General features: G+C 37.3%; 1 protein-coding gene across 4 annotated transcripts in view; it reads left to right on the forward strand.

Moving 5' to 3' along the window:
- The window catches only part of WRN (WRN RecQ like helicase), a 141,170-nt gene extending 129,190 nt beyond the window's left edge, over positions 1-11,980 (forward strand). For 3 of the 4 annotated variants that reach the window (XM_039220865.1, XM_039220879.1, XM_039220874.1), the window contains 2 exons: positions 4,831-5,027; positions 11,223-11,980. In XM_039220865.1, the coding sequence (XP_039076796.1) occupies positions 4,831-5,027; positions 11,223-11,342 (317 nt within the window). In that variant the 3' untranslated portion in view covers positions 11,343-11,980. The remainder of the gene's footprint in view (positions 1-4,830; positions 5,028-11,222) is intronic. The other variant, XM_039220886.1, reaches the window with a different exon arrangement.
- The last annotated feature ends 13,507 nt before the right edge of the window (positions 11,981-25,487 follow it).

Below are 25,487 nucleotides of genomic sequence, written 5' to 3' on the forward strand. Positions count from 1 at the left end.
ATGACGGTGGTGGCATTGATAGTGATTATAATGATGAGGATAATTGAAGTAGATGGTAAGATTTTATGGCTTCATAAAAATACCCTCTAAATATGATTTCCTTTTTAGTAGCTAATTAGGAAAATAGGAAGTTAATAAGTAAGTATGCAAGAAGGGAGGTTTCAAAATTGAACTTCATAGAAACTTACAACTTTAATAATTCAGGCAGTGATAATTTTCTTTTTTTTGTTCAAGTACTAAAGAATTTTGAGGCAAATATACTTAAATTTTTTTTCATGATTATTTACTTATTTTGAGAGAGAGAGAGTAGGAAAGGAGGAGAGAGGGAGAGAGAATTCCAAGCAGGCTCAGCTGAGAGCTGCCAGTGCAGAGCCCGATGTGGGGCTCAAACCCACGAACCAGGAGATCATGACCTGAACCAAAACCAAGAGTGGGATGCTTAACCAACTGAGCCACCCAGGTTTCCCTTGGGCAAATATTCTTGAATGACACAAAATAGATGTTCTAATTTCAATTCATTATTGGCAGGGGAAAATGGAAAATGGTAGAAAAAGATTTAGGATTCTAGTATTTAGCCAGTTATTGACAACATCTATTTTATTTTGCTATGGTAAAGAATCCAGGTGTTCCTAATTTGCTTTACAACTCATATAGTTGTAAAGTTAAAGGATTTTAGACTTGGAAAGGAAATTGGAAATCATTAAATTTTCACTGTCCTAATACAGCCCGGTTTCAGAGATAGGAATTTGAGGCCTAGAGAGTTGCAGATCGTTTTAATATCATGTCAAGATTAATGACTGAGCAAGTTTTTCTTTGTACTATACCATGTTTAAGTGTACTGCCAACTATTTAAGAAAGAAATACACAGTTTTTAATCCTGACATAAGATTTGGGTTTATAAACCTCTGATTGATGGGTGAAATAAATATACTTAGATATAATCAGGTTAACATATTTATATGTCCAATATCTTTAAATTTTTTTCAATCTAGTCTCCTCTACATTCCGAGTTTAACAATTTTAATTTCTGATGTTAGACAACTTTTTAAATTAAGAAATATTAAGGTCATACCGAATTTATAAACATGAAAATTGCACAGCCTGATTCAACAAATATTAGCGAGACAAGAGAAGCATTTATAATCATTAGTGATGAAAATATTATTTTAAACATTTGTCCCAGAGGCGCCGGTGGCTCAGTCAGTTAAGCATCCGACTTCAGCTCAGAGGGTCATAATCTCGCGGTCAGTGGACTTGAGCTCCATGTCAGGCTCTGTGCTGACAGCTCAGAGCCTGGAGCCTGCTTTGGATTCTGTATCTCCCTCTCTCTCTGCCCCTATTCCACTCATGCTCTCTCTCTCTCTCTCAAAAATAAACATTAAAAAAGTTAAAAGACAAAACAACACAAAAAACATTGGTCTCGGGGCACCTGGGTGGCTCAGCGATTGAATGTCCAGCTCTTGATTTCAGCTCAGGTCATGATTTTGCTGTTTGTGGGATCAAGCCGGATATCTGGCTCTGTGCTGACAGTGTGGAACCTACATGGGATTCTCTCTCCCCCTCCCTCTCTCTGCTCCGCCCCTGCTTGTTTATGCACATCATCTTTCTCTCTCTCAAAATAAATAAACAAACAAAACATTTGTCTTTACCAGTATATACTAAATATAGCAAATGAATTTTCATTTAGAGAGAAATACTAAATTGAAATTCTAAATAGAGAAAACTTTGATATTAAGTGTTTAATATACTTATTAAACACTTAATTCATCTTTCTGCCAATGTATTATATGTTATACATATAATATGAAAAAATATATTATTGTGGTTTACTTCCAAAGCCAACATTGAGAAAGTTAGATTTTGAGAACTATAAACTCTAAATTTTATTTCTTTGATTGTACATTTATAGTGTGTAAGATAACACTGTTGATGTGAAATTTTACTTTTGAATTTTTGTTTTTCCTTGATAAAATACTATTTGCTCTCTTATTGGAGAAAACATTGTTGAGTTATAAATTGCAATAAGAAATGAAGATGTATATACTTCATTAATGACTCAAATATTATTTTCATGTTATATTTAACTGAACATATTACATAATTTGGTGTTTTAATGAACAAGTTTGAGTGTCATTTAAATTCTGCAAAATACTGAATTGAGAATTTTCTATATTATGGCCTAATCTTATACCTAAAAACAGAGTATTTGTGAATTGAGAAATCATATGTATTGTTTTCATGCTGTCTTATGTGCTAAGTAGGCATTATCCTTATAATCTAATATTTACAGAAATTTTAGAACTTTTTCATCTTTTAGGTTATCCATGTTTATGTAATTTTAAGCTTTTTTATGGAGTTGAAATTCTAATGATGCTTAATAAATTAAGCAAGACATTTAATGAAGTGTCTGGATAAAATTTGAATAATTTCAGTTTTCCATTGTTTATGTGCATGTAACTGGAAAATTAAGAGTGGCTTCCAAGGGACCTGCCACAAAAATAGAAGTAATATGATCTCTCTTAAAGTACTACAGCCAGCGTTCATTATTCTCCAATAGAAATTTTCAGCACTTGCCTGTAAATTTAGGGCAGGAAAATATGTATCTTTAATGCTAGATGCCCCTTATTTGCATGTGTCTGTTGTAGGATGATTTTAAGATAAAAATATAAAGGGTACTTACAGAAATTGTAATGTGAATATATGGATTTTCTGATTATATCTAGAAATTATATTCAAATTATAGTACAATAACTTTATACATTTATTAATAATTAACAGTGGCTTAAAAACCCTAAGCAAATGTTTAGACATCGTACTTTTATGAAAAGGAGGCATTCTAATTTCAGATACACATTATTTCAAATGGAATAAAATATCTCATTTTTCTGTTCAAAATAATTTGTTGAATCCATGATGCCACGATAATTCAAGAGTACGGAACTATGTTTCCACAGAATTGGCGTGTATAATGTACATTTACGGTATCGTATTAGCACATTTAGAGAGGTAGTTTGGCAATATGTATCAAAACAAAATGTGTTTCACCTTGGAACTAGTGACCCCACTTCTAAGAATCTAGAAATCTGGAAAAATATGTGTAATGTAATGTTCGTTGGAACATTTTTTTTTTAAAGAAAAACTGAAGACATGAAGGGAGCTCAGACACAGATTCATCAGCCATTAAGAAATTAATGCAGTACTGAAATGGGCCAAATTTCTCTGCTGTTTGGATGGTATAATGGCCAAAGGGCAAGTAGAATTTTAGTTGGTTGATAGATATGACAGTCATATTGCTAATTTTATTACATTTAGAGGTAATGTTATCTTTCCAAGTTTTAAAAACATTTTATAAATGTTTATTTATTTTTGAGAGAGAGGGCAAGCCAGAGAGTGTGAGTCGGGGAGGAGCAGAGAGAGGGAGATGCAGAATCTGAAGGAGGTTCCTGGCTCCCAGCTGTCAGCACAGAGCCCAACATGGGGCTCAAACTCCGGAATCATGAGATCATGACCTGAGCTGAAGTTCGAAGCTCAACCTACTGAGCCACCCAGGTGCCCCTTATCTTTTCAAGTTTTTGATTAGAATCAGTTTCACATTTTAAAACTTTAAAGTTAGAAAGAGTAGAGGCTAAAGCATTGATACTCTATGGTCTTAGTTTCCATTAGCTGTGTAACCTTCTTTTCCTGTTGTGTTTTTTTTGTAACTGCAGTGTTGTTTTGTTTTGTTTTAAGTTCAAGAGTAGCAAGATAAGATCTTTGGAAGAAAGGAGAATATAAACCTTGAAAAGTAGAATAATTGAAAGACTGCCTTTTCAGGGTAGCAGTTAAAAATACGTGGATTCTGATTGTTAATTTGAATTGGGTGTCACAAATGTTTTATACCCATTTTATAATTACATGAAGATGAGTGAGTAGATTCTATGCTGCTTAGTTTTAGGCTATACTCCTAGAGCATTACATGTGAATGTGATGTTGGAAGTATTTGAAACATAAGAAGTGGTCTGTGGCAGATCACTAAATAATTTATAAAAGGTGTGAAGACACATAGTCTGAATCGGTTCTGTTGAGTTTCAAAATTTAAAAATTCCTTGTTATTTCTTTCTCAGAAAACTCACTTTGTAATTATGCATTTTAAATAAATAGCGTGTTTTCTTATGCTGCAGTATCTATTGAAAGGATCTTTTTTTATTAGCATTTTATTTACAAGTGTGATTACCTTCCATCTTAATAATAAGTCATTTTCATGGGGCGCCTGGGTGGCTCAGTTGGTTAAGTGTCTGACTTTGGCTCAAGTCATAATCACATGGTCCATGGGTTCACGCCCAGTGTTGGGCTCTGTGCTGCCCGCTCAGGGCCTGGAGCCTGTTTCAGAGTCAGTGTCTCCCTCTCTCTCTGCCTCTCCCCCACTTGCACTCTTTCTCTCTCTCAAAAATAAATAAACATTAAAAAAAATTTAAGAATAAATCATTTTCAAAAGTGATTGTAATTGATATTTGGAATTTGAAGCATAATTCCTTTAGAAACAATTCTGTAGATGGTGGTTTCTCAGCGCACCTCATAAAAAGCAGTTTGAAACATAATTTATGTGAATTCACTGGCATTGACCTGACCTTGAGTCTTGGAGGCAAGGGCTGATTGCAGGTGGTGCATGGGGAAGGGTGACACATTTTACTTCATTTCGGTTTGTAGGGCTGTAGGCATTTGAAAGAGGAACACTTTCTTTGGACATCTTCCTCCCTGCTTTCTACAAAATATTTCACTATTTTCAGCTCATGAGTTTTCTAAAATGTTCTGTGTAATTTATTTTTAAAACTTATTTTTCATCCTTTACAGATATAAATAAAATTAAACTTATTAGAGCATTGGTTCCTAAAAACATTGACACATACCTTATCCATATGGCAATTGAGATCCTGGAAAAAGATGGTGACAACAGACGGTTAGACCAGCTTTCGTGTGATTCCACCAGAAAGAGATGTTTCCCCAACTCTGAAGAGAGCTGTTCAAGTTCTAAGAGAAGCAAGGAAGAAGTAGGTGCTAATACCAAGGTGTTAATTATATGTAGAATTTTCATACAGTGTTAGTTGCATATTAGAATTTGCATATTCTAATACTAGAATGCTGTATTTTTTAAACTTATAAATTCTGATATAAGGTTACTTTTTAATCGGTGCTTTATTTCTTTTGTTTTTCATAAATCTTATCTGAGGAAAGTTAATTTTTAAACAACAGGAAAAGGGAAGCGTAGCCTTTTTTAGCTACGTTTTAGCTTTTTGTGTGGATTATCAGCTTAAATTTTACCTCTACCTCATACTGTCTGTATGCAGCCTAACAATTCTTTTTCTTTCATAGACATAGTTAATATTGGCTTTGAGCATTTGGCAGTTGATGTAGTTAATGAAAATGAAAACAGATTTTATTACAAATACCCCCAAAACCATTGTGTCTATCATTCTGTCATTCATCATTCTTTGTTCCTGCTAATACTGAATCTTTCAGGTACAGGAGTAATTGTTGCGCATGGTCCTGAGTATATCCTAGCATACTTTTTGCATGATCAGATCAGAGAAAGACCATGAGTTTAGTAGTATTTTGGATGGTATATCTTATTTAAATTAAATGCTTTGGAAATTATTGTTCTGTGTTTTGTATGAGATGACTGTTCTTTGGTAAGATTCTATTAAATGATTGTATAAATTTGAAAATTTAACCTTCAGTATCTTCTAGCTGAAATTATATGACTCCATGATAACAGTTGTGAAAACTAATAATTAACTAGAAAGCGTGGTGTAGGTGGTTAGGACACTAGGGATTCCATTTCAGTTCTAAGGTGGTCTTTGTGGGTTTTCCAGCAGTTAAACTCTTTTCTCAATAGTTTAAAGATTAAGGGGAAAGTGTTTTTAAATTCTGTACTTCAGTTAAATTTACATAAAGACATGTCCTAGATAACCTAATGAAATTTGATTAATTGGACTTCTTTCCATTATTTAGACAGTTGAACTAGCTGTAAGGTTATAAAAGAGAATATATATTGGGTGGTGGTAGTGAAATTTGGCTTCTGTTCCCAGCCTTTTATTTCTGAAATCTATACCAGTTGCCTAAAACCTTAATTTTTAAATTTTATTTTACTAAAAAAAATCTTTTTTAACATTTATTTCCTTTTGAGAGACAGAGCATGAGTGGGGGAGGGACAGAAAGAGCAGGAGACACAGAATCCAAAACAGGCTCCAGGCACAGAGCCCAAAGTGGGCATCGAATATCGAACCCATGAGCCATGAGATCATGACCTGGGCCAAAGTCACACACACTTAACCAACTGAGCCACCCAGGAGCCCCTAAAATCTTTTTTTTTTTAACCAACTTTTACCTATCAGTAAAGGAAAAGGTGTAACTTGTTATTTTTTCCTGATTATTGATACACATTTATGTGAAACATATATTTAATAACATATTAGCATTTGGCTTTTCCCTCATGGAAATAGCATCAGATGGCAAACAGAGTGGAGAGAAATGGCCGGAGTGGGTGAATGGGTGGAAATCATGCTGAGCCTACTGGATTTAGCCTTCTCCCCCCACTCCCATTTAGGGGAACAAGTATGTTGGGGCTAGCAGGTGGATTAAGAGAGGAGCGAGCCAGCCAAAGTATTTTTCTTTCATCCTATTCCCAAGTACCCAAAGTATTCTTCCCTGAATTCTGTAGAGACTTTGGAGAGCTAGCGTCATGCATCTCCTATGTTAACATCCATCTTTTCTACTGACCTGGATTGTATCTCTTAGACTATTTCATCGCAAGATTATGAGCCTTCTAATACATAATAATATCGAAGCAAATTATTTTTATTAGCTGATGTGTTGTTAGTTTTCTGTGTGTTGTGGTTGCTATAGAAGTTCAGTCATGCCTAGATTTAATGAAGGAAGATTAATTATGTCTTGATAATTGGTAGTCCTTATCCAACATACATAGGTACACGGTGGGTTGTATATCTTTTTTTTTTTTTTTTTAATTTCTGGAAAGTCTTCTTAAATATTAGTATTTGTCTCACTGCTTTATGTTTCTTCTTCAGGGACTCCTATTTTGTATATGTTGGATATTCTTTGCCTTGCTGCAATATTATCACTTCTCATGAATTCTTTCTAGTTCTTCATTTCTCCTTAAAACTTTTCTCCTTTTTCCTCTTCCGTTTCTCTGGACAGAATCTGTTACGTTTATTGCTATGTTCCTCATAGTTTAGTATTCACTTCTATACACTTTTTTCTTTTGCTTCTAATCTTCACTGAACTTCCCTCCTTTTTGAATTTTTCTGATTTTGCTTTATGACATTCTTTCATGTTTTGAGTAATTTTCTTCACATTTTCTGGCTCATTTTGAGAGGTTACAGTTTTATTCTGTATCTTCGCAAGTCTTCTGGTGTCAGATATGACTTTAAGACTTTCCTGTTGTTCATTTTCACTTGAAAGTAGTTTTCCTGTACTGTCAAAAGAAGGCAAGTTTCAAGATAGTTTTTCCCAGTTTACAGAGCTCTCTGTTGTGTTATATTTTGTAACATTTAAAATATGGAAACTTGGGGCGCCTGGGTGGCTTAGTCGGTTAAGCGTCCGACTTTCGCTTGGGTCGTGGTCTCGCGGTTCGTGGGTTCGGGCCCCGCGTCGGGCTCTGTGCTGACTGCCGGCTCAGAGCCTGGAGCCTGTTTCAGTATGTGACTCCCTCTCTCTCTGACCCTCCCCTGCTCACGCTGTCTCTCTCTCTCCTAGAAATAAATAAAACATTAAAAAAAATTAAAAAAAAAATATGGAAACTTAGTTTATGAGATATACTCCTCTGCTAGTCTTCCCTTTGTCTCTATTTTACTTGTCCTGCTTGGTTTGGTTTTATCCCAGGGGTTCTCCTAGAAGGCAGCTTAGCTGGTCAGAAGTGTTTGTAGGAAGCCGTGGCTCTGTGACTCATTGTAGTCATTTGCTGTTGGGTTGGGCCTTCACGTTTTCAGATGCTGTTTTCACATTAATCTGCCAGGGTTTCTGATGACTACCTGTGGTCTCCTTTGGGGTTCTTCTCTTCTCTGGTACCTAACTGCCTGCCTCTGCTTTCTCTCCTACACCAGTGGCACCACGCAGGCCTTGTGGCTGTTGGTGATTTGCCCTCACGTGCTGTAGTTTGGATTTCCGAGATACCTTTGAACTTAGTTTCAGTGTAAATGTAGGTGATGAGTTTTTGATTTTGCCCTCTATTTTGTTTTAATGGTGGCATTCGGAGACATTAAAAAGCGATGCTGCTGCTTCCACCATCTTCCAGGACCCTCTCCCCCAAATCACCTTTTTTCTTATTTTTTTTCACTCCCTAAGAAAGAGCATATGTGATATTTCCTGCCCTGCCACTAAGTTACATTATAAATTAAAATGTACAATATTATTTACATAGTGTTTTGAGATACTCAGAAAAATGCCCTATGAGTGATATCATTATAATTATCATTGTGAAAATTCAATACTTCAGAATAATTTTTGTAAGCTTTCCTTTTTTTAGGCGTAGTTTTTGTTTTCTCTCGTTTTAGTTAAGAATACTGTGCATGCTGTTAACTATTTTGTATTCTTTAAGTCAGTGGAAAACATCCTTGTGATTTTTCACTGAAAGATGAAAGTCACAGAAATTCACTAAGACCAACTTCTTGGAATCAGCCAATCAGCGAATCAGAGATAGATTTATTTACAGATTCTCATTGATAGGTAAAATTGTGAATAGAACATACACATTTCTGTTTGCTTACATATGTATGTACATGTATAATCAACAAACGAGTTACTGCTTTGTATTCTCAACTTAATGATGATATTTCTAAATAGAATTTGGAGTACAAGAAAGATATAAATACCCCCTAAAATATTATTATGATTGCTGGGAATTTTAGTTGTCGACTGCATAAAGGAAGTAGTCACTAAAATGCATTATTTCCGTTAGGTGACTTATTCTCATAATTAAAGTGTCTCCAGCTACTTATTGTTGAGACTCAAATGATGCACTCAGTGTAAGTAAGCATTTTCCTTCTTTCTCAATGAAACAAGATCATTATTGTAATTGTATGGTAAATGCTGAAGATCGTATTCTGGAGACATGTTATCGAAGACAAAACACTTTCAATGATTTTAGCTAGCAGTTAATGGGTGCCAAGGATAAATCAGAATGTATTTTGATATCATGCATTTATTCTCATTTAACCTTCCAAGTAATCCAGTGATGTTATGTGATGTTATGTACTGTTATTCTGATTTTCTATGTGAAGAAATTGAGGCTTAACTAGCATTTATAAGGTCATACATTTAGCATGTGACTCATGCTAGAGTCTGTCTTGTTTCAAAGTTCCTGTTTATTCAAAGTTCCTGTTTATTCGGCTGCAAGACGTAGGGTTTTTTCCTCTGCTCTTACCGTTCAGATGTCATGCTCTGTTTTACTTTTTGGCTTTGTTATAATCTTAACTGTGTCCTTTCCAAATGCACACAGGCATTCAAACTGTAATTGTCAGCAATGTAGGCTTCAAAGGATTGTGATGTTAAGATCTTACGGGAAGAAAAAATATCTCTGGACCAGTTTTCTCTCTGCCCAAAGGCCTTTTGTCTGTGCTACTTTATATCCCTAATATTTATTATTTCTGAGTCAAATATAGTGTCATACAGTAGATATAAATCTAGTCTGTTCTCTTGGGTTTCTTTTCCCTGTGAGGAAATGGGCACCCAGGAGAAAATTTGCTATCTTAACTGGGTTTTTTTCTTTAGCTTTTGCTAAAGGGTGAATAAATAGTTCTTTCTTTTCCATTCAATTTCTTTAATTAAGCTGAAATAGCTAGTAGTTTTTACCTTTTCTAAACTTAGGGTTTCATATTTTTCTCTTAAGGATCTTTTACTTTTTTCCCCCCACCCTTAAATATTTTGAAACCATTTTAATTTTTTTTAGTTTTTTATTTTTTTAATAACAATTTAAATGTTTATTTATTTTTGAGAGAGTGATAGAGTGCGAGCAGGGGAGGGCAGAGAGAGAGGGAGACATAGGCTCCAGGCCCCACATGGGGCTTGAACTCATGAGCTGTGAGATCATGACCTGAGCTGAAGTCAGACACTTAACTGACTGAGCCACCCAGGCAACACTTTGAAACCATTTTTAAGCATAGAAAACATAATTAAAACATAGCAAGTAATTGATGAACAATATATAGGTAGAGTTTTTATTCTTGAAATTAAATAAATTATGCTTTTTACCTTAAGGTAACAGACACATTATACCTTAGATGAGGTCACCTTATCATAACGTCCTTCAAATAGTTCAATAACTAAATCACCTCTGCTGGATTTCAAAGTACACTCCTGTTAGAATGATTTTTCTGTCATGTTAGTCTGAGGTTCTTGTGGTCATACAGGTAACACGAATTAATACCATTTTAGGCTTATGGAACACGACTTAAAATTGTTTTAGCTTTCTCAAGTGCAGTTCATAAGGACACAGCCACTGTGTTTGGGTTCTTAAATTTTTTTTCCAGAGACTTTTGACTTAGGGTTCTAAGATTTCATTTGGTGTGCGAATCCCCTCAAATTGTGCAAAGTATCATGCACATGTTTAGAAGTGGATCTCCAGTTTTTAGGAGATTCTCAAAAGAGTCTTTGAGACAAAAAACAAAAATTCTCTTCATTTATTCAGTGACTGTTTTCTGAATATCTGTTATGTTCCAGCAATTCTGCAAGGTACCTGATAGTGGTTGGAACCACTCTTGTAGTCAGTCTGCCATTGGAGACATAGAAATGTGTGTTCTCAAATGCCTAATGGGATTCTGTGTGTGAGTGTGTGTGTGTGTGTGTGCACGCACGCGTGCATTTATGCGTACGCCCAATCAGATGCCTTCCTCAGAACATTAACCCTGTTGGTCAACCTAGAGCAAATATACATGAGACATAAATCTGAAATAATATCCAGTTCTTTCCTTTTCACATGAGTGTGTACACTTGAGTGTCTAAGAATAAAAACAAGATGGCAGGTATTTGCCTAAAGCGATGATACAGTGATTTTTGTCTCTGTTTTCTTTATTCACTTTTTCATCCAGAAATAAATCCTGTGGCTCTCACTATTTTGTTTTATTCAGCAAAGGAAGGGTGGCGGGTGTATATTCAGTAACTTATGTTACCTTTTACAACTGACATACATTTCCAATATTATAAATATGTCTTTTTCTCTTTCTTTCCTGTAGACTTCATCTGTAACCTCGAAGAGAAAACTACCTGAGTGGTTTGCCAAAGACAATGAGACTCTAGCTGATACCAGCAATCAATCAATGGCCAAAACAAAAAAGAGAGGTCTTTTTGGTTAAATTGGCAATTGCCAGAGGAATTATGTGTGCCTTGCTGTATTATAAGAGGGGACCTTGTTTCATTTCTGAAAATAGTGAGGACCAGTATTTCGAAAAAGTATTCTAGTCTCTAAAGTAAAACTCACCTACTTGTTGAACAGCTGTCATCTCCTCATGCAGTTCACTAAAGTTGAGTCTTCTGAGAGCCTGCGTGAGCACATCATAGAAGAGAGTAATCATTCCCTTTAAGATTGCCTTAAGAAACCCTGTTGCTGCTCTGTTTTCTAACATTTTAATTTATTTCAACAGTATATTTGGAAGTTTTAAGGAATGGTGATTTGATATAAATAACAGAGTGGTAGTTGTGTGGTAATTGTATGTGTGATATAAAATCTTCATATATTACCAGAATTCTTTCTTGTGGATTAAGGATGCATAATTATTTTTACAAATTGCCCTTGCTGTTATTTAAGAAGAAGCTCTTATACACATCGATAAATTGTATTAGTGGAGCAGACCAGTGAAAATGAAGCATTTTAGATTTCGTATAAGTAGGGAAGAATAATACAACAAAGGAGACCAATTGCACAGGCAACTATGCCCTTTTATTTTGTATACTATTTTTTTATTTTTCAAATAATAAATTCCTTCATACTGAATGTTACAAAGATTTATATATATATTTTTTAAACTTTTATTTGCATAATTACTTTGAGCACCTTTAGTTTTTCGAGGGTGTTGGATTCGATTCTAGTATCTCTTTTTGTAGCATGTGCAACTTTAGTATCAAAACCCATACTCTGACGCTGAGTTTTGTAAACTATAGTTAATATAACTTTAACCAGTTCACCATATGACCTTTAATGGACTTTTCTGTAACTAAAAATAACTATTGTTAATAAAGAAGAACTATTGCAGGAGAAGTAGAAAATCTGGAGAAATGAGAAAAAGAAAAGAAAAATTGCCAGTAGTTTTACCATTAGGCACTCAGTTAACCCCTTTCATGTAGCCTGCTAAACCTCTTTATATTCACTTCGTTTCTTAGCTTGTTACATGAATAATACATGAGTGTATTTTCTTTGTAAGCATTTAAGTGAAAACACAAAAGTCCTCTGTTATTCCATTTCTCTCCATATCAGTACCAGCCCCTTTCCAGAAGGTAGACCCTATTAAATGTGACATATTGCTCTCTAGTCATTCCTCATGCATTTACATGCTTTGCATATATATCCACATACACATACTTACTTTTTTTAAAAAATAGTTTATTGTCAAGTTGGTTTCCATATAACACCCAGTGTTCATCTCCACAAGTGCCCTCCTCCATGCCCATCTCCCCCCTTCCCCATACCCATCAGTCCTCAGTTTGTTCTCAGCATTCAAGAGTCTCTCATGGTTTGCCTCCCTCCCTCTCCCCACCTTCTTCTCCCCCACGGTCCTCCGTTAAGTTCCTCCTAATCCTCCTATACGTGCAAACATATGGTATCTGTCCTTCTCTGCCTGACTTATTTCGCTCAGCATAACACCCTCAAGTTCCATCCATGTTGCTACACATGGCCAGATTCCATTTTTTCTCATTGCCATACACATACTTACTTTTTAACATGAATTGGAGCACACTACATGCAATTTTCTGCAATAAAACTCTTTTCACTTAATATGTTATGAAGAACTTTCCATGTGAGTATATATTGGTCTATCTCATTTTTTTATAGCTGCATACCATTGTATCTGGTGAATATACTATAAATTTATATAATCACTTTTCTATTGGTGATTTTTGTCATTTTTTCTATTTCCGATTATGTCTAGAAGTAGAATTAGAGAGTCATTTATATTTCACTTGTAATATTCTGAACTTTTTTTTTAATTCATGTCATTAAATTGTTTTCTGCAGATCCTTTTTTGTGGCTTTATATAGTACAGGGATTCTGAAAGTGTGGTCTGCAGACTTTTAGGAGTGTTTGAGCCTCTTTCAGGGGACCTGCAAAGACAAAACTATTTTCATCATCCCAAGACATTATTTGCCTTTCGTCCTCTGTTGTGATACACACTGAGTCGTGAGTAAACCACTGTTACTTTAGTGCAAATCATGATAGTGACACCAAATTATTGATTTTATTAATTCTCAGTCCTTACACACTTCTGCTCTGTACCAATGTATGATGACAGCCTCCAGGAAGAGCACCTGTTTGACTTTGAATTGTGAATTGCATTAGTTCTTTTTTTCCATGGAATACCATTTTTACTGAAAAGAATGACTGATGGAAGACTATGAATGGTTATTCAGACTTGGATGTTTGGTGGATGTTTTCTCAAAATTGAATGAAGCCATCCTGTCACTTCAAGGAAAACTGATGGTTATTTGTTGCCAGTGACAAAGCTTGAGATTTCTGGCAGATTCCATAGTTTTGGAAAACTTGTGTCTGCTACCAGGATTTTGACAGCTTCCCATATCATGAGACTTTTCTAATGAGATGCTAATCCTGTGATTAATACGTTTTTTGACATCTTACAGTGATTTTTGTCAACATTTAGAAGACCTGCACAACTCAGTGAACTGATATTTTCTGGATGACTAATACATGATCTTATAAAATCACGCATGGGTAAACAATTCATTCAAACCACACAATGGCCCAATGGATTTTTTTTTTTTAATATTTTATTTATTTCTAGGAGAGAGAGAGAGAGAGAGAGAGAGACAGCGTGAGTAGGGGAGGGTCAGAGAGAGAGGGAGTCACAGACTGAAACAGGCTCCAGGCTCTGAGCCAGCAGTCTGCACAGAGCCCAACGCGGGGCTCGAACCCACGAACCGCGAGATCATGACCTAAGCGAAAGTCGGACGCTTAACCGACTAAGCCACCCAGGCGCCCCGCAATGGATTTTAATGTAGCAGAGCATGAAAACATTCATTTATACTTTCAGATATAAATGTTTCAGATTATGCAGTGCATCCAATCTTTTAAAAACTACAGGTATCAGGTTTGGGTATAATTCAAAGAAGAATGTTTATAGTTATCTGGAAAAGCTATTGAAATATCTCCCCCTTGGGGCGCCTGGGTGGTTCAGTCAGTTAACTGACTTCGGCTCAGGTCGATCTCACGCATGGGTTCCAGCCCCACGTCGGGCTCTTGTGCTGATAGCTAGCTCAGAGCCTGGAGCCTGCTTCAGATTCTGTGTCTCCCTCTCTCTCTGGCCCTCCCCTGCTCACGCTGTCTCTGTCTCTGTCTCTCTCTCTCTCAGAAATGAATAAGTAAATAAATAAAATATTTCCCCCTTTTTCAACTACTTACCTGTTTAAGGTCATACTTTTCTTCATAAACATCAACCAAAAGAATGTATATCGGAACAGATTAAATGTAGAAGCAGATCTGAGAATCCAGACACTTCTGTTAAGGCAGACAGTGCCATTCTTCTCTTCTCACTATTTTGTGGCGGATATTTTTTTAAAATGTATTTATGTTACCATGTAATGGATTTACTGCTGCTTTTTTAAAAATTAATAAACATTTCTTTAAAATTTCTCCGTTTTAATTTCCAAAATGATAAATAGTGATAGATATAACCATCATTAAGAAAAACTCTTGGGTCCTCAGTAATTTTTAAGAACTTCAAGGAGGTTTGAGACATAGGAGACATTTGCTGACATAGTATTTTATTATATAGACATACTATGAATTGTTTAGTTGATTTCCTATTGTTTGCACATTAAATCACACTCAGTTTTTCTACTGTTTTAGTGTACTGCTTTGAACATTCTTGAAATGAAACCTGGTGTAGTCTCATGCCAAGTTACATAGCCAGAGTGAGAAAGAGAATTATTACTATTTTTTGTCTTGGTTATCATCTGTATGGACTTTATGCCTTCCAGCATACATGATTTTTGATTTATGTTTGAGTTGGTTTCAGGGAGAAAAATTCCAACCTGGATATGAGACTGGAACCTATGATGTCATCTAATCTAGTCTCTGGCAACATTATTAGGATCTGACTAACTCGTTCCAATGAGAGTGACTCTCAGGACTTTATATGGAAATGCTGGAACAAATATGTTCTCTTTTCCTCTGCTGGTAACTAATGAGGAAGTATGGACCTTGGAAGTGTTGGAGCAGTTTCAGGACCCTGAGGAATCATCCTTCAATGAAGCTGATGCTGAGGTGGGCAGAGTAGAAACATGTCATGAAAATCAGGTCACTAGTGAACTAGTGAACTACTAGTTCATGCCCTTCCTGAAGTCAGACATACCTTTGAATGTTCCAGATATATTAAATTCCCTTCACTCCACTGAGGTTAAACTTGTTTGAACAAAGATTTTGTTGTTGTTGTTGTTCATTTTTAACTTTTAATCGTGTGCACTTGTTACCACAGTACAATGATGTGATGGATAGAAAGATATAGAACAGACACAGGAAATAAAAAGTTTTCTTTAATGGGAAGGATGTGGAGGCTCATAGAGATAGTTTTCACAAGGTAGATAACAAGACAGGATGCTCCTAAGTGGAGGCACAGGCTCCCTAAATCTCCAGGTTCTCCCTTTGGCATATGCATTCCCTGCGGGGTTTCCTCATCCTCCTGCTGCCTTGTCACTCCCTACGACCAGACCAGAGCCTGGCTCTGCTCTGTGTACCTGTCTGGTCAGCAGGTGCCGGGATCTGGTAACAAATGACTAAGCACAGCACAGAATACTGATCAAGAACTGATGAACTGGACTTTCATCTCCCAGGTGTATCATCATTCTTCAGCCATTCCTGAGCCTCAAGTTGGGCTCAGGTTCATTCTTAAAAACAAGAGGCTTCTGGGGCACCTTGGTGGCTCAGTCAGTTCAGCATCGGACTCTTGATTTTGGCTCAGGTCATGATCTTATGATTTGTGGATTGGGCTCTGCATTGACAGTATGGAGCCTGCTTGGGATTCTCTCTGTCTCTGTCTCTGTCTCTCTCTCCCTCTCTCTCTCTCTCTCTCTCTTCCTCTCCAACTCTCTCTCTCAAAATAAATAAATGAAAACTTTAAAAAAAACCAAGGGGTTTCTTTTAGGGTATACGTCTTATGCTACCTCCTCCACAAAGTATTCATTAGGATCTCTTTGTGTTACTTGTCATTTGGAATTTTGACCATGGAATCAGACAACACCCTGACGTTTATTTAGAATTTATAAAATATAACTGTGTTAGAATAAGAAAAGAATATGGAGTAGTTAGAATAAAAAAGAATATAGGATTTTTCCTGTTCAAAGAGGTTGTAATAAAAGTAAGAACAGGAAATATCCATTGGCATGGCTGTAAAGTATTTTCTTTAACGTTTATTTATTTGGAGGGGTGCTCTAGAGGGGCAGAGGGAGAGGGAGAGAGGATCGAAAGTAGGCTCTTCACAGCAGAGAGCCTGGTGTAGGGCCCAAACTCATGACCTGAACTGAAGTTGGATGCTTAACCAACTGATGCACCCAGGAGCCCTGTAAAGTCCTTTTAGAAATAACTAGACATTTTTCTGTCTTATGGGGAGCAAAGAAATGCAAAAACATCAAAAACACTGAAGAGAATTCACTGTAGTCTTAATGGGAGCTGCAGACTTCAGGAATCTCAGCTACCCAAGAAAGTGTCACATAATTTGGGGTAATTTTGGGGATTGGGAACACAATCCAAAAATCATTTGGGATAACGTACACACATCCTTACTAGGTAAATGTCTTTAGACTTTGGAAAAGATTAGAAATAAGTAGAATATAAAGCAGATTAAACCTTTGGTAGTAATATTTTAGGGTTAAGGAATAATAGGTATATAATTTGATATTATGAGCATTTGGAATACTGGAGATAATTTAGCTTTTAGAGTAACTGCTTGTTCTTGTGACCTCAATTTAAAATGTACCATTGAAAAATTAGCATATGCTTGTTCTTTTAAAGTTGAAATCCTACCGAGTTTAAACACATTAATAAGAATTTAAAAATCTGTTATTGCATAAAATTCTATCACCAACAAATTTCACTTGTAGGAGAAAGAAAAAATCTAATATGCTTACTATTAATACTAAGACTAATATTAATATTAGCATCTATTCATTAAACCCAGAGATTTCATTTTTCAGAAGATTAATGAAATTTCAGCCTTACATCCAGCTTCATTTTCTAACTCAACTTAAAAGGATTAATGAGAAGTGTGTACTCATTTATTCAATACTTCTTCATTCAATAAATATTTGCATACATAGGATGCTAGATAATAGACTGGCTTCACAAGGAAGGAACAAATAGAAGAAGAAAACACAACATGGATCCCATGCTTACGAGACGGGAAGATAAGCTCTGTGAAGAATTAACAAAAAAGCAAAAGTATTTTCTTCCAGGAAACAAAGCAATTTGGAGAAAATATTTACATCACAAAGTCTGTAAGATATAAGAAAAAAAAATGACTGATGTGAAAGGAAAAAAAGGAGATCACATGAAGGAATCATAAAGCTGATCATGTACTAAGCATTTGCCATAGCCACACCCTGGGCAGTTAGCCTTCAGTACAACCTGAAGTTAGAATCATGTATTTGCTTACATTTGTGTAAAAAGAATGTAAGAGTGGCGAGAAAAAGATCACAATATATGAATACGTAACCAGGTGGGTTTAGGAGTCTTGTGGGACTTCCTTATTATTATTTTTAAATTTTGACCAAACTTAAAGTTTATAAAAAAAATTCTGAATTCAGACTGCTTCTGGCACCTTTTTAGCAAAACTGGCAGTGTTTACTGCTTACTTCTTGCCCATCATTCCCTGTGGGTGATGAGTATTGGGTGAGAGAGAGAACTTCTTTCACAAGGGAACGCAGTTTGTGGAGAGCAACAGACTTTTCATATTCTCTTTACCACGTGAAAGGAGGCTTTTCACATAGGCCTTCCATCCTCATAGCTAGAAGACTGAAAGTGTTGGAACGGTGCACTAGATTAAGGAGTGTAATCGCTCTGAAAGCCTCTGAGCTGGACCAGCAGACTACCTGATGCTCCAGGCACTTGATAGAGTGGGGTTCTGACTGCAGATGCCAAGGGGCCAGCTGGCTGACACCATGTGGCACAGCACAAATGTGCTAGTTTCCTGCGGGTTGACTGGACTTCCCAGAAGGAGATGAGTTTAAAGGCCATTCTTAGAATACCCTCAGAAGACGGTCACCTAGGGGTATGGGCATCCCGGCAACAAGTACACACTTGGCAGGAGATTGGAGAAAGGCACTCCCCACCCCAGACCCACAGAATGACCAACTAATGCACCCCTGAAGTGAGATGGCATTTGGATATATGCCAACAGATTGAGCGACTACCAGTCAATTAGCCACAGGAGCAACCACAACCAAAAGGGAATAAGCAATTATGCTAGCCAGACATCAGATTGTATTTTTCCTCCTCCTCCTCCTCCCTACCCTAACTCCAAAGGACTAGTGCATAGAAGGGTGAGGTGATACAGAGGAGACAGCTGCATCCATCAGTCTAGCATGAACTGGGGTTAGGTGGAAGTGAGAAGAATTTGAATCAGATGTATGACTGAAGGCGGAAAACAGAATTGAGATTGTTCCAACATCCCAAAGAGATGGAAATTAGGCTGAGATATAAAGGGAGCCACTACCCAATGGGACTAAGGGGTATTTGACCCTTGATAGCAGTTGCAAAAACAAGATGTTTATGTTTATACATGTATCTGCCTGTTATATGGTTGTAGGAGGGCAAAGAAGTAGACTCAAACACTCCTAAAGATTAATGACATTTATTATATGGGCGAAGGGGAAGGGTGGAAGGGCCAAATATTTACATTTTTATAATCTCTTTTCAATTAAATCTGTATTGGGGTGTCTGGGTGGCTCATTTGATTGTGTTCGACTCTTGATCTTGGCTCAGGTCAAGCCCCACATTGGGCTCTGCACTGACAGTGCGGAGCCTACTTGGGATTCTGAATCTCCTCTCTACCCCTCCACTTGTGTTCTCTCTCTCTCTCTTTCTCTCTCTCTGTCTCAAAATAAACCTAAAAATGAAATTTAAAAAACAAATCTATATTGCTTTTTAAACTAAAACTAAGGTAGGAGGGCATCCCAGGGTGATGGCAACAATAGGTTTGCTTCCACTTGGTTCCTGTTTTAACTCGCAGCTGCCTCTCTTGCAGGCTAGGACTGGCAGGTGAGCAGGGTCTTGGGGCGCTGGCTCTTACTGGTGAGACCAGTACCTGGAAGTGGGGAAAGCTAGGGCAAAGGTAGGAAGGTGAAGGATCCCAAAGAGATGCCTGGACATGCAGGGGAGGGTTGGTCTAGGTTTTCTGGCATGGGTCAGATCTCCTGGACTCCAAAAGAACCTAGGAGAGGCTGAACAGATAGACCAGATTCTTTTCACTCCCCAAGTGGAAGAACTCCATGAGATGGAGAGGGTCAGGGGCTTATCCTATTACCTTGACAGGATGACCTACCTCGTGTGAGACTTCTAGGCAGTAGAGCCTTAATGAGAGGACACCCCCCCACCTTTTCCAAGAGGTGAGGAATCCTTGGGGTCAAGGGGTCATGCTCCCTTGAAGGAGCACATACTTGTCCCCGTTTTCTAGACAATGTTCCCAGTACATAGGACCCAGAGGCCCCTGGCCTAAACATTTCTGACTCCCCAGGAGCCCCTGACCTTGGTTTACTCTCTGGTGTGCTTGTGTCTCGCCCTGACGGGTGGTTAGAAATGGCTTTTCGTAGAGGTTATGGACAACGCTTGTATGTGTAGGCTGAGTGTTCACATGTATGCACAGGAGTTCTTTGTGGTACAGGAAGGAGCCAAGGGCAGGAGGAGTGAGCTCTGTCCATGAGTGGATTCTCTGTGCACAAATAGCTCAGCTTCCCTTTATAACTTCCCCTGGACTTTAGTAGGTCAGCATATGTTCAATGAAGTCTCCTTTTTAGCCATTTTACTAGCTGTGTGACTTTGGACAAATAACTTAGACACTCCGAGACTCAGACAATTTGTAATATGAAGAGAGATTGCTGGGATTAAACTCAATTCATGTAGACCATCAGACAATGGCTGGCATATATAGTTGGTATTCACCCAGTTTGGGCTGTAGAAATTTCTAAGGGAGAAGGCAGACTCTGGCTGGGTGTCCAGAGGAGGCAGTCTATCTCCCTAGACAATACTTGGGCACTTCTTGGTGAAACCACTGCTGTCCAGTGTGTGCCCCTCATCGTTCTTGCTTAGAAATTTGGGGTGTTCACACCCCAAAATGGATCCTTCTTTCAAGAGTAGATTCAGGCTCTCATTCAAGTTGACAGAGATGGAAGTAAATATTCATCAAATTACATGGGGTACCTGCTACGTGTCTGGCACAGTCCTAGGCACTAGGAATACAACAATGACAAAACAAAACATGTTACATGGTAAACAGTACATAGTGATAAGCCATTAGGAGGCCAAAGCAGGGAAGACAGTAGGGAGCATTTCAATCTGGGTCACAGAAGCCCTTGCTGAGATGTGAACTCTGGAATTAGCATGGATTTGACAACTTTTGCTGTAACCTTGAGCAAATCAATCCTCTATAAGCCTCATTACAGCTGCATATTGGTAGCATTTTATAGAAGAGAAAGCAGTCTTAGTTGGAGAATTACACAAAGTACAGCATTTAGCATAGTTCTTAGCTCTGTGGGAATAGTAAACATTAGCTATCTCATCCTTTGCCTCTAGGAAAGCTATGGGGAAATCACATTATAATCAGAAGATTGCCCAGTGGTTTGGTCAAAGAGGGGAGTTAGGTAATTTTGATATTTAAGGAAAGACTCGGGGTGGTGGGGGAGGGCCGCCTGGGTGGCTCAGTAGGTTAAGTGTCTGACTTCAGCTCAGGTCTTGATCTCAGCTCATGAGTTTGAGCCTTGCATTGGGCTCTGTACTGACAGTTCAGAGCCTGGAGCCTGCTTCAAATTCTGTCTCCCTCTCTCTGCCTCTACACCACTTGCGTTCTCTGTCTCTCATAAATGAATAAATGTTTAAAAAAAAGAAAGAAAGACCCTGGGTAGATTTCCTGATGTACTAAATTGTTACTTTTCATTTAACAAAGGATACAAAGGGATGGGCATGCCAGAAGCTTTATAAAAAATAACTGGAACAATATTAGGAAGTTGATGAGATATTCTGATTCATGAACTGGTTTTCTGTGAAGACACAGTCTTAACATTTTTTCAAAGAAATTTTAATTTTCTCCTGGGCTCATTGTAGCTGATTAAGGGTAGGAGTATTTAAGCTGGGGAGTGCTGACCATGCAAAACAGAAATAAAGAGGGAGAAAAGGGCATCCGCTGGAACTCATTAAGCCTTAGAGAAGGAAGATAAGGAAGGGACTTGATAAGCCGCCCAGACTCTCTTTGTCTTAGATCCTAATAGGAGAAGTTTGGTACTTTTATTGACTCACTTGAATTTCATACAGTTTTAAGCATCCACCGGGAATCACCAGTTTCTTTCTTTTTTTTTTTAATTTTTTTTTTTTTTTTACTTTTATTTATTTTTGAGAGACAGAGACAGAGCACAAGTGGGGGAGGGCAGAGAGCAGAGACACAGAATCCGGTAGGCTCCCAGCTCTGAGCTGTCAGCACAGAGCCGTTTCTTTTGTTCCTGTGGCTCATTTTCACACTGGGAGTGACGTAAGGAATATTTACCTAGCTGATGCAAGACCACCACCTACTGGTCAATTTAGGTAATTTCAGGTTATATGGCGTAGGGGGAAAATAAGATCTTTTGTTATGGTTTTGGCTTCAGGTGCGTGGCTATGGTTTCAAGAGGGAAAAAAAGATGTTTGTTTACTCTGGGCCAGTTTCTATGAGCCATAGAAAAGCTGGAGTCTGTTCATTCATTTATAGAACAGCAGGAATTTGAATTAAGCCTGTTCATCAATTCCTATGCGCAGGAGATACTAGGCTTTACTTACCTGTTCTCAACTGGAAGTTTTCCATTGACTTGTATTTAGGAGATTCTGTGCTCCTCACAGTCCATAAAAGTCCTTCTTAAACTTTCTTCTCATCTACCACACCACCCCAATGTAGGGAATTCGACCCACAGCCTTATAGAATGAGAGCAGTGCTTAGTCCTTAAGTGACAAATGTGATGATTATGTCTAGTCTCCAAACCTAGATTCTAAGTGTCTTGAGTATAGAATAACAGCACTCCTGTAGCATCTCGGAAGCCTAGGGTAAGTACTGTACTGTTACCATTCTAGATGAGACCTGCCTGCAGGCCACCCGTCCCCAGCTGTGATAACTGCAGTCTCAGAATGATCCTGTTATGGGCTGCATTGTGTTCCCCAAATTTGTATGTTGAAGCCCTCAGACTGTCATTATATTTGGAGGTAAAATCTTTCAAGGAGTAATTAAAATGAGGACAGGGGCACCTGGGTGGCTCAGTTGGTTAAGTGTCCAACTTCGGCTCAGGTCATGATCTTATGGTTCATGGGTTAGAGTCCTGTGTCGGGCTCTGTGCTGACAGCCAGCTCAGAGCCTGGAGACTGTTTCAGATTCTGTGTCTCCCTCTCTCTCTGACCCTCCCCTGCTCATGCTGTCTCTCTCTCTCTCTGTCAGAAATAAATAAAACGTTAAAAAAAAAAAAAAAGATTAAAATGAGGACATTGGAGAAGAGGTGCTAATCCAATATGACTGGTGTCCTTTTGAGAAGAGGAGATTTGGGCCAAGTACACACCCAAAGAGGGAAGACCATGTGAAGGCACAGGGAGAAGACAGTCTACAAGCCAAGGGGAGAGGCCGCAGAAGAAATCAACCCTGCTTGCTGACACCTTGATCTCAAGACTCTCAGCCTCCAGGACTGTGAGAAAATAAATTTCTGTTGTTGAAGCCACTCAGTCTGTGGTGTTTTGTCATGGCATCTTATCAGTTGAGTTCCTCAGTTGTTCAGATTCATCCTGAAAACCTGACTATCACACAGTCTTCCTCTGAGCAATGTTTTCCCTTCACACACTCATTCTGTGGGGTCCCGAGTGTGGGAATTCTAGCGTCAGCCCATGTCTTCTTTTTTTAGACTCCATTGGGAGATGCTGAGCTCACCCGGAGCAATGGAAAGGAGGATGGAAGAGAGTCAGCCAGGAGTAAGCTCCTTGATGTTGAAGATGCCCCATCTGCATTTTTAGGGCTCTCAGAACCTCTCAGTCTGAAATGCAAGGCCTTTTGCAATTGGCACTAACTTCCCTTTTGTTAAAAATGAAGTTGCCAATATAGTATATGTTCATCAGAAAAAACAGAAACACAATGAGAAAAATAAATTCTTATGATCTGCCCACCCAGAGTTCACCATAGTTGCAATTAGAGGTTTGCTTTCTTGCTCACTTTGAAATAGATTTTGACATTTTGTCACGTCCACATCATTTTTAGTGGTGGACAGAGTTCTATTGTATATTTTACTGTGCTTTATGGAACTAGTCACCTATTTTTGCATAGTTAGAATATTTCTATTTTTGGTATTATAAACAGTGCTTCAATGGACATTCTTTTAAATACTTTTAAAAAATGAAAATCCTCTTGGTACAAAATCCTGGAAATACATGTATAGAGTCAAAACTCCCCATTATTTAAGGCTTTGATACATATTAATGAATTACCTTCCAGGAAGTGCTGATTCCCTCCCCCTCCCCAGTATTGAGTATTCTTTTGTATTTTTGCCAACCTGATAGGCCAAATATTGTTTTACTACTGTTTAAAATTTGAATTTCTTTTATTATTTTTTTTAACATTTATTTATTTTTGAGAGGCAGAGTGAATTTCTTTTATTATTAAAGAGGATCAAACATCATTTCATGAGTTTATTGGCAATTTGTACTTTTTCTTTATTAAAAATTGGGCTTTCTTTTTATTAAAAAACATAAAATTATAAAAACTTTTTCATGGGTTATGGATTTAACTTTTTCTATGTTGTATTCATAACTTTTCCTGTTTTTCCTTTCCTTTTTTTTTTTTTTTTTTTTTTTGAGAGAGAGAGACAGAGTGAGGAAGGGGCAGAGAGAGGAGAGGGAGACACAGAATCCAAAGCAGGCTCCAGGCTCCAAGCTGTCAGCACAGAGCCCAATGCGAGGCTCAAACCCATGAATAGTGAGATCATGTCCTGAGCCAAAGTTGGACGCTTAAGTGACCGAGCCACCTAGGTGCCCCTGTTATTTACCTTTTAATTGTATCCATGACATATTTTCACAAACAAAATAAAGATATATGTATTAGAAAACTTTATTAATTGCCATTTGGAATTATTTAGATTTTGTTTTGGAGTAAGAGTGAGATTGGAGACTTTCTCAGTGATTAGCTGTTGCCCTATGATCAATTATTGAACAAGTTATGCTTTAATGATATTACCTACTAAATTGTTTTTTTTTTTTAATTTTTAATGTTTATTTTCAGAGAGAGAGAGAGATGTGAACGGGGGAAGGGTGGAAAGAGTGAGACACAGAATCTGAAGCAGGCTCCAGGCTCTGAGCTGTCAACGCAGAGTCTCAAGTGGGGCTCAAACTCATGAATCACGAGATCATGACCTGGGCCGAAGTAAGACACTTAACCGACTAAGCCACCCTTGTGCCCCAGTAAATTGTTATAAAATTGGATCTCTTTTGGACTTTTTATTATGTTCCATTGATCTATCAGTTCCTATACCAGTGCTATGCTATATTAAATATTGCAATTCTATTATATTATTAATATCTGCTATGTCAAATTCTTCCTTACCATTTTTGAAAATTTCCTGGATACTCTAAATTTGTTCATATAAATGAATTTAGAATTGTTTTAGGTTCTAAAACTTATTTTGGGTTTTTATTGTTATTGCATTAATTTCATAGATTAACTTGGGAGATAACTCATACAATATTATTAATATTTCCATAAAAGGAATACAGCTTATTTCTTGGTTTTCTTAAGTTTCTTTTATGCTTCTCAGCAAAACTTTGCGGTTTTGTTTGTCTAGGTCTTATATATATCATAAATCTTAAGTTTAGTCCTAAGTAGTTTTTGTTGTACTTGTTTGTGTTATGAATAAAAATTTTTCCCAGTTGTTATGGTAGGACTAATAATATTTCTTGAACAAGAACTATTTTATAAATTTTTTCATTGGTTCTCTCTGACTTTCTAGGTAAATTAGTATTTCATGGTCCAGAAATGATAATGACTTATCTTCCTGTACATTATGAATATCTC

This window comes from Hyaena hyaena, unplaced genomic scaffold (assembly GCF_003009895.1).
Source record: "Hyaena hyaena isolate Hyena2069 unplaced genomic scaffold, ASM300989v1 scaffold_17, whole genome shotgun sequence".
Taxonomy (NCBI): Eukaryota; Metazoa; Chordata; class Mammalia; order Carnivora; family Hyaenidae; genus Hyaena; species Hyaena hyaena.